The sequence below is a fragment of the Dipodomys spectabilis genome, unplaced genomic scaffold (assembly GCF_019054845.1).
Source record: "Dipodomys spectabilis isolate Male_0828 unplaced genomic scaffold, ASM1905484v1 ptg000003l, whole genome shotgun sequence".
NCBI classification, from domain to species: Eukaryota; Metazoa; Chordata; class Mammalia; order Rodentia; family Heteromyidae; genus Dipodomys; species Dipodomys spectabilis.
The window spans coordinates 17,652,552-17,662,908 of NW_024870680.1; the positions used below are offsets into that span (position 1 = coordinate 17,652,552).

General features: G+C 36.5%; 2 protein-coding genes across 2 annotated transcripts; one reads left to right on the top strand and one right to left on the bottom strand.

Moving 5' to 3' along the window:
* The first annotated feature begins 2,484 nt into the window (after positions 1-2,484).
* On the top strand, positions 2,485-3,438 carry LOC122114209 (olfactory receptor 51L1-like). The gene has a single exon (XM_042687211.1). The coding sequence runs from the start codon at positions 2,485-2,487 to the stop codon at positions 3,436-3,438; it is 954 nt and encodes a 317-aa protein (XP_042543145.1).
* A 5,401-nt stretch (positions 3,439-8,839) lies between these two features.
* On the bottom strand, positions 8,840-9,793 carry LOC122113927 (olfactory receptor 51I1-like). Its single transcript, XM_042687068.1, has one exon. The coding sequence runs from the start codon at positions 9,791-9,793 to the stop codon at positions 8,840-8,842; it is 954 nt and encodes a 317-aa protein (XP_042543002.1).
* Between the last annotated feature and the right edge of the window lie 564 nt (positions 9,794-10,357).

Below are 10,357 nucleotides of genomic sequence, written 5' to 3' on the forward strand. Positions count from 1 at the left end.
TTAAATATTATCACCATTAATAAAAAGTTTATTTAAAAGCTGGGAAGTTGGCTCAATGGTAGAGTGCTTGTCTTGCATGCATGAGGCACTGGGTTCAATTCCTCAGCACCACATCAGCAGAAAAAGTTGGAAGTTGGGGCTGGGGCTCAAGTGGTAGAGCACTAGCCTTGAACTGAAGAGCTGAGGGACAGTCCTCAGACCCAGAGTTCAGACCCCATGACCAACAAACACTTTTTTAAATAAAAAAGTAAAAAGTTTATTTAAAACAAGTATGGAAACCAGCAAAATGATATAACATTCTTCAATTATTTCTAAGTTAACAATACATTTACACAAAAATCACTTGCCCTAACACCAAAGACAGTTCAGAAAAAAAACATTTCAGAGAGACAAAAACATTGTAATCTCAAGCATTTGCAGTCTAGCTGATAGAGAAGAAACATAATCATATCTAGAAACTTTATGAGTGCAACAAGACTTAAATGATATCAAAGAATGTTCAGAACAAAAGCTTACGTATTTCCTAGACCAAAAACTGAGGAAATATTCTCTGGGTGAGATAAACTGTGTAATTAATTTAAAAGCCATTAAATTTATCAGGTATAGAAGAAAGATGGGTTAGTCAGAGGCCTTGGCTTGAGTAAAGGTGTAAAGATATAAATTAGCAAATTATAAGGACAGATCTCCATATATACAAAAACAAGTTTATGGAGAAACTATGAGCTAGAAGTTTCAGAAAAAAATGACCAAGTTTATTCTAAAGCAATAGTAATTAAAATTAAAAATAGAAAATAGAAATAAAACATTTTAAAAAAGGAATTTAGATCAAATGTGGGAGTTCATGTGCTAACTGAAGCCTTGAGGAAATGCAAATTGCCTAAAATTTTTATATGAATCAGAAGAGAATCAGTAGGGAAGAAGTAAGTGGAAGAGAAATGTGGTATGTATGCTTTTTTGTCCAATAGGCTCTGTAAATTTGTATGGGAGATGATCTAGGAAAAATGTACAATAATTCAACAAAACTATTGGTGAGACCACCGAGCCCTTTTTATTATTGTTATTTATTATTATTATTATTGGTATGAAGATGGAATAATCAGTTAAGTAGCTGAATTGTATAAAATACATGAGCTTGGACTCATGCCCAATATTTTTTTAATGTAGTTATACACTGGTGTCTCACACCTGTAATTCTAGCTATTCAGGAGTCTGAAAGCTGAGGATCACAGTTTGAAGCCAGCCTGGACAGGGCAATCCATGAGCTTCTCATCTTTAACTACTAAAAAGAAGAAGGAGGAGGAGGAGGAGAAGGAGGTGGAGGAGGAGGAGAAGGAGGAATGAGGAGGAGGAGGAAGGAGGAGGAGGAGGAGGAAGGAGGAGGAGGAGGAGGAAGGAGGAAGACGACAATGAAGAAAAAGCTGGAAGTGGAGCTGTGGCTCAAGTGATAATAATAGCTTTGAGCAAAGAAAGCTCAGGGACATCTCCCAGGCCCTGAGTTCAAGCCCCAGAAATCACACACACACACACACACACACACACACACACACACACACACACACACACACACAAACACACACAAATGCAGTAATTAAATTTAGTTATTTTACAAAGTCTAATGATATTTCTTTTGTGAATGAATTTAAATCTCTGCAGATTTAGTATTATTAAGAATCCATTTCTCAAATAGATATTTTAGTCAAATAGATTGATTTATATATAACAAAATTAATCAACAGCGAAAATTTTGATACTTTTAAAATATATAAAATACAGAATCTTTGTATCCACCATAATAGGAACATTTTCATCTTTGAAGGTTTGGGCACTGCTATGAAATCGGAGGTAGGCTCTTCTCACTCTCTGCCTACCTTCTCTACTTATGATAGCTCAGGGTTACATTGCTATGAAAATTTCTATATAATGAGATTTTATAGCATTTGGTTACTTTGTACTTGTCTTTGTTTCTTAAACAACCAGTAATTTTCTGCCTTTGTACCTCTCAATATCTTCCTTTTGAATTTTCAATTATATAGATCTGCCTTAGTTTATTTAGCTATTCAGTAACAAGTTTATATTTGATCTTCTTCAGGGCTTTTGCTGTTATAAATGAAGCTTCAATAAAAAATTTTATATGTCTTTATGTAGACATATATGTCTATTTCTCTTGTCTAACTCCTTGAGAGTGAAATCTCTGAGGTATATTAACTGTGTTATAAATCCTTACTTAACTTTAAAGTGTTGAATTCTTTGCCAAAGAATTTTTGTTATATTGTATCCTATCAGCAATGTATAATAATTCCAGTTGTTCCACATTCTTAGTAACAGAATTTAGTGCTCCACTTTCAGTTCTTCATAGCGTAATTTTATAACTCGTGTTTAAACAACCTTCCTTGTGCCTCGAACCCGTCTCTCAGCTTCTCTGACATATAATTTCTTTTACAGATTTGCAAGCATACTGGATGACAATCCTAACTACATTTCATCATGTCACCTCTTACTAACACTTCTGATTGGCCCATTTTTTCCTTCATTGGTATTCCTGGTCTAGAGTCTGCACACATGTGGATCTCCATCCCCTTCTGTCTTTTGTATCTGGTAGCCCTTGGGGGTAATGTTCTTCTCCTCATTCTAGTTAGGTCAGAACAGATTCTTCATGAGCCCCAGTATTATTTTTTGGCTATGCTAGCCCTCACTGACCTGGGGCTTTCATTGTCGACAATGCCCAGTGTCTTGGCTATCTTCTGGTTTGATGTCCACCATATCGGCTTGGATGCCTGCCTGGCTCAAATGTTCTTCATTCACACTCTCTCCTCAGTGGAGTCAGGGGTACTGGTAGCCATGGCTTTCGATCGCTTGGTAGCTATCTGTGCTCCGCTCAACTACAGCAGGATCCTGACCCACTATACTGTTGGCTGCCTCAGTGGAGCTGCCCTCCTACGAGGGGCCACCCTGTTAGCTCCTCTTCCTTTTTTCCTCAGGACTTTTCCTTTCTGTGGGGCCAATGTCCTCTCACATTCTTACTGCTACTACCCAGATATGCTGAACCTGGCCTGTGGAGACGTCACTTTCAGCAGTGTCTATGGACTGGTCTGTGTCCTCTGCACATTTGCTGTGGATGTTATCTTCATCCTAGTTTCCTACATGAAGATCTTGGGCACTGTGATGAAGATGGGAATCCAAGATAGAAACTGGAAATCCCTGCACACCTGCGCGTGTCACCTGTGCACAGTGCTGGTGTTTTACCTACCTCTCATAAGTCTCGCGGTACTTCATCGGTACAGCGAGGAAACTTCCCCAATTCTATACACTACCATGAGCAATGCCTACCTCCTCCTGACACCACTGCTAAACCCTCTTGTCTACAGTCTCAAGTCCAGACAGATCCAAGCTGCCCTGCGCAAGAGATTTTGGGTACAACGCGTTATTGCTGGGGAATGAGTTTTGTCTTCAAATCAGAAGGAGCAATTGTTTTTAAATTATTATCGAGGATCTACTGTGTGCCAAGTAGTACGCACGGAACTGTGAATTCAAACACGAAATCTGTCTCAGGCCGCTCCTTTAGGAAGGGAACAAAGTTAGGAAAGGCAGGCAGCATGTTGACATCAATGATCACGAATGTGATCATGGATGCTCACTGTTCGGCATCTTGATGGGAAATGGCACGAAGCACAGTTCCATGTTTTTGAAGTATGAGTTGAATGAGCATCACAATGTCGCCTCTTCTCGTGGTGGAATCCAATACTGGATTACCCAATGATCAGTCCATGTGTGAGTTCACAGAAAACGCAAGATGTCACCTGATTCCAAATTTCAATGTGGTTCCAGTTGAGGAATTACCGTTGTACTCATAAACTGCTTTGTTAAATGGCAATTTCTTCGTACAACTACTTAAAGATAACAATTTAAAAATTCCAAAATTGATGACAAATTAATGATTGTATGTGTGGTAGAAATGGATTGTATGAATCTTTTTTCTTTCAGCGATTCCCAAAATATAATGAAGTCTTTTGAAAAAAATATGAATTTGAGAAATGATCATTCTTACTCTATTATTACTTCATAATCTTACTTTACTCGTATTTTGTTTTGCTTCCATTTTCATATTTATAGATTCTATCCTGAGTTCCAAAACAAGGGTGTAACTCTAAGTTCCTGAAGACTCTGTTCTCTTCTGAGGCTCTTTTAAGGTTGCAATACAAGCAACTGTTAACTTTCTTTTAAAACATCTTGAAGTTAGAGTAAAAGACAATATAGACATGAAAATAATGTGATGTCTGTCCTTGATTTGCATTTAAAGCACAAAACACATAGTTTAATGTGCCATATACAATTGTGAAGCAGCTAAATGAATAACTTAATACTTCAGCACCTATTCAAATACATGATTTTCACAACAAAATATAAGTACAGAAATTCAAGAATTGTTTTGAACTGGAAAACAAAAGTATTTTCTGATTACCTTTCATATCACTATCTGAGTGACAGAGATATTATCTTTTTGTATTTCTTAAAAGTAGATAGCAGTAAATAATATAATTTCCTTTGCATTTGGATACTGTAGCTGTTTTCCCTAAATGATTTAACAAGTAAATTATACAGGTCTAATTTTATTCAGTATATGCCAGTCTTTAATTAAATATTAAATCCAGCTTAGCCCAGTCTGAAGAAACCAAGTATGTATTACTTAGGTGACAAATTGCATAGCACTGCTTTGTTGTATTTTTTCTTTAATCTCTCAATCTTTATGTTAGATGATATTTTTATTGGGATAGGTTCAGAATAAGAATTGTAAAATATGAACAAGTTTAAGTAAAACTTATAGAAAATGAACTTTCTTTTCTTTTACAGAATAGTTTAGATTTGATTCACATAAATGTAAAATGTAACTGTAAAATGTTTTTTCCATGAACCAGTGGCTCATACCTGTAATCCCCGGTACTCAGGAGGCCAAGTCTGAACACTGTGATTCAGAGCCAGTCTAGGCAGGAAAGTCTGTAAGACTCTCATCGCCAATTAACCAGAAAAATGCTCGAGTGGAACTGTGGATCAAGTGATAGTGTCAATGTTGAGTACTAAAGCTCAATGTGTAGATCCTGAGTTCAAGTCCCAGGATTGGAGCACACACAAAATATATTTTCATATGACTGGACTGACATGGGATCTCACAGGTGAATTATGTGAAATCTAGAAATAACTCATGATGTTTTAGAAATACTTATCCTTGCCTTATATTTTAAAGTGGGGGATAATTCCCCCTTTGCAGAAATGTTATAGTGAAACCCTGCAGAGATATTCTAAAACAATGGCACTGATTTGTTTTCCAACATCCCTGGTACCTTTCATATTACATTACATGTAAATAGCCAGCACACCTCTCATATCATGTTTTCACACTGTGACTGAGTAAGTTAAAGACAGATGTGAGAAATCAACATTGGACATTGAGTCTAAGGGGGAAATCTTTCTCTGTGTCAGTTTTACAGGTGGGATATAGATTAAGGTATGAAAATAGGATAAAATTTAATAAGTCATAGTTTTTTTTGGGGGGGGGGGTCCGGTCGTGGGGCCTGAACTCTGGGCCTGGGCGTTGTCCCTCAGCTCTTCAGCTCAAGGCTAGTGTTCTACCACTTGAGCCACAGCACCACTTCCGGTTTTTTTTTCTTTTTGCTTATGTGGTGCTGAGGAATCGAACCCAGGGCCTCCTGCATGCAAGGCAAGCGCTCTACCACTGAGCCACCTTCCCAGCCCAATAAGTCATAGTTTTATGAGTAAAGTTTTTCCATTTATACATTCATAGTATTTTATTTGCACCCATATTTCTTAATAAGTAATCTGAGATACTTGTTCCACACAAAGTTAAAATAAATGAGAAATTATGGAGTTTCATGGTAACTCTATCATATTCAGAACCAAATTCTTTATATTTCTAAATGAAGATCATAACTCAGCCATTCCATAGGGTTCAGAAAGGCCAATAAATTTTTCCAATGTGTTCTAAAACTTTTTCTATTTTCCTTTATTTTCCCTAGGTTTTACTGTGTTTTATTTTATGCCCCTCCCTTTTATTATCTCCACTAGAGCACAATTCATTTGTATTATATACATTATGTTAACCATATCAAATAGCGGAACACCTGGGCCATTGTAAATTCATATATTATTTTATATGTTATTTTTTAACCCAAGAAAATCTTTCCAGTATACTCCACTGATATATGAAATTTTCTGCAGAAAAGAATATTTTTCTGAATACCTTAGAGATTATATCACTGGGAACTTGTTTAGTAACTTTAACTTGCCTCACAATTATACAACACATTCTACTTGGTTTTGGTCTTTAGACTTTGAATACATGAAGATATGTTTCTCATTATATCCATCCTCAAATTTAATGCAAACCAAATTGCTCCTCTTCTTCTTCTCCTCTTATTCTTCCTTCCTTCTTCTCTTCTTTCTTCCTTTATTCTTTCTTCTTCCTCACTCTCCTCTTTCTCCTCCTGCTTCCCTTCCTCTTCCTCTCCCTCCTCCTCCTCTCTCTCCTCCTCTTCCTCCTTCTTCTTCTTTCTCCTCTTTTGCAAGTTGTCCGTGTACATCTGTGTTGACATGTTGCTATGTTGCCATACTGATAATATTCTAGTACTTCTGTGTACATTCTCATTTCATCCCATTTAATCCATCACTAATTTCATTTACTTATGTCTTATATAGATAGATAAACAGACAGACAGGCAGACAGACAGACAGACAGACAGATAGATGAGAGATACCTCTTGAATATGTTCGCTCATTTGTACCGCTATAGTCTCTTCAATAATTCAAGCTTTCCTGAGTTCTTTCATCTGCTATCATTGACTTTTCTCCAATATTACTTCATGTTCAAACTATTATTTATCTTATGGAATTGCTAAACATAGATAGTTATGTTGTATTTTTTTGAATTTTTGCAGCAGAATCCATGTCTGGTATTATAAATTTAACCTAAATCAGATAAAAGGCAAAGTTCATTATGATCTGACCTACATAGTTTTTCTTTCATAGTCAGGTTTTGCCTAACACTGTAAACATTGCATGGTAGTTTAAAAATTTCCCTTGCTACTATTTATAACTGATAGACAATTTTTATCTAGCAGTGAGAGAATTCTTGTTCATCTTTTATGTATTATATTACTGACATGCAACCTCTGTAACATAATTTCAATCAAAATTTCAATAAATATGATTTAATTGTTAGCCTAGCAGATTCCTAAGCAGGGCATTCGTGTGATATTGATCCCTTCATCTATAGGATCTAACATCTTAGAATTGAATCGATTTAAACTAGAGGATATCCAATTAGTGTTCAGTGAAGAATTGTTTCTTTGGTATTTGGGAGGAAAAAACGTCACACATCTGGTACTAAGAATAAATATTCTAGACTGTGTGTGTGACTATGTAAAAATGGAGGGGAAGATTTTCGTTGGTTTTTCACCTTATATTCTGTGAGTGCATGGTGTGTGTGTGTGTGTGTGTGTGTGTGTGTGTGTGTGTGTGTGTGTGTGTGTGTGTGCATGTGGATGTGTGTTAGTACTCACAGGCAATGGTGGGAGTGATGAGAGAAAGACAACGTCAAGGAAAAGGAACCAAAATGAAAGACAAAGAGAAAGGAAAGTTACTCATACCATAGAAGAGAAAATAAAATATTTTGCTAAGAGATTTCAAAAGTAAAAATTCTAGTAATAGCTTGTGCCTGAACAAGTTAAAAAATATAGAAGAAATAATTTTGTAATCACAGAGATTAGTTTCCATGAAAGAACTATCAGCAATGTGGTATTATTCCATCCCAAGCAAATCATTTCAATGCCTTGGAAAAAAATTGAAATTGACTAATAGGCTCTTAGTCTTAAGAGAAACAATAGAAAAATCAATGCTAGTTAATTAATTAGATATACTAATGTAAAATGACAAAAGCTCTGATATCCACTCACTGTTGTCCTTTTAGACTCTTCTTCCAAACTGTGTTCTAGGCCTATACTTGATTACTTGTACGTCCTCAGAATACAGTGCTTTTTCCTTCTATGCCTTAGTATATGCTGTTATCTCTGCCACAAATGTTTCCTCCACCTTTCCTGTTGGAGTGCTGTTGTTGATTGTCCCCTGGCTCATAAATCCCACACCACTCTAAATTTATCTCCCATAATACATGTCACACATCAATCATTTACTTCTTTGCTTTTCCTATTCAAAACAAGAATAATTTGCTGACTTTTTATATTTTGAGATAATAGTAAATGATCTGTTATTTTATGACTGAATAAAAGCCATTATGGGTGCACACATGTCTATATAAACATATAAAACTATATCCTTTGTTCAGGCACACATGTATGCACAAAATGATAGGTGAACTTCCATTTAATGATTAAGTTCCAGTTTTCTAATTTTCAGTGAGTAGTATAGGCTTCTATAGGTGTTCCCTAATTTTCAAATGTTTTACTTGTGCTAGTGGATGATTCTCTGCAAGAAAAAAAAGTAATTTTTTTAAGTCACTTTCTTTCTTGTGGGAACTAATCCTACTTCATTGCTGTTTTCCAGGAAGTGATCATTAACTGATTCGTTTCCACAATTTTCAAGTTTTACATATCTAGTGTGTTTCTTTAAAAGAGGGAAAAATGGATGCATCTCTCATTTCACAGCACAATAAGTTATACATTTTCAGTTTTCTTCCATAACAGTAATAAAAATAGCTTAATCTCATAGATGATATAAAATAAAACATACCTGGAAGTGATGACAAATTTCTTGGAAGCAGTCAGATGAGAAGATACAGACAAGGTATCTGTCTCACTAAGACCTTATGTAACTAATTGAGCAAGTTTTCTCTCTCCTTGAATACTTTACACACTGCTGACCTTATCTGTTTGGTTTTGAGACTATAAACTAAAGGATTAAGGACAGGAGTCAAGAAGAGAAAGAGATTGGCCATGGTGACATGAAGAAGAGGAGAACTGAATGTACCAAACCTGTGGATCAGGGCTAACACAATGAGTGGCACATAGAAAATGAAGACAGTAAAGATGTGAGAAACACAAGTATTAAGTGCCCTGAGCCTGCCACTCCCCGAAGCGATATTCAGCACTGTCTGCAGAATTAAGATGTATGAAATGACAATGAACACAGAGTCAATTCCAAAAGAGCAGAGGACTAGAGACAAGCCATAGATGATGTTGACCCTGACACGTCCACAGGCTAGCTTCATAACGTCAGGATGGTAGCAGTAACAATGCGAAAGAATGATGCCCTTGCAGAAGGGCAGCCGTTTGAGCAGGATTGGCAGAGGTGCCATCAATACTACACCCCGGGTCACAGCTCCAAGGCCCATGCCAATAATCCGAGAAGGAGTTAAAACCACAGTGTACTGCAGTGGGTTGCGAATAGCTACAAACCTGTCAAAGGCCATGGCCAGCAGGATAGCTGACTCCATGGAAGAGAAGGTATGAATGAAGAACATCTGTGCCAGGCAAGCATGGAATTCAATCTGCCTGTGCCTCAGGAGGAAGACATTGAATACTGTTGGTAGAGTTGATAAAGACAGACCCACATCGGTAGCTGCCAGCATGCACAGAAAGATGTACTGAGGCTCATGAAGGATGGAAGTGGTTTTGATGACAAAGAGGATGGTGAAGTTTCCTAGGAGAGCAATTAAGTACATGATGCACAGAGGGATAGAGATCCATATTTGTACTGCCTGGAGTCCTGGAATGCCAGTGAGAAGAAAAGTTGGTGGCTGAAACCAGCTACTGTTGCGAAGCTCCATGAAGATGCCTTTGGAAAGTCAGCTCAGATATGGTTTCACATGTCCCTGTAGGAAGAGGGGAAAAGGATTTTAAGACAGGAAGAGATAGTACAGCTAATCCCCAGTGTCAATTGGAAATGATCCTTAGAAGGTTTACATTTAGGAAATGATCCTTAGAAGTTTTCCAGGCCCATTTGAATAAATTTCTGGAGTTTGGATATGGAGTAATTGGTATTAAAATCTAACAACTACTAGGATTGATTTGGCACAGAATACTTAATCGTTGGTAAAATGAACTTATTTTGTGTCTCAAAGGGAGGAAATCATTCTCTTATCTATTATCTCTTATCTTATCTACTCTTAGTTATAAGTGTTTCTGCTTTATATTTTCTTCTTTTTTTGTCAAAACTCTAAAAGAATTCTTCCACATCAACTTTATACCTGTAGACATTCAAGTATCTTGAAACAGATGTTTTTCTAGCATTTCTCCTTGCAGAAATAAATCACAGGTTATTTCAATAACTTGCATAAAACTCGTCATTTTATTTAACTTCAAATGATAATTTTCATTCTCACAGTGAAATT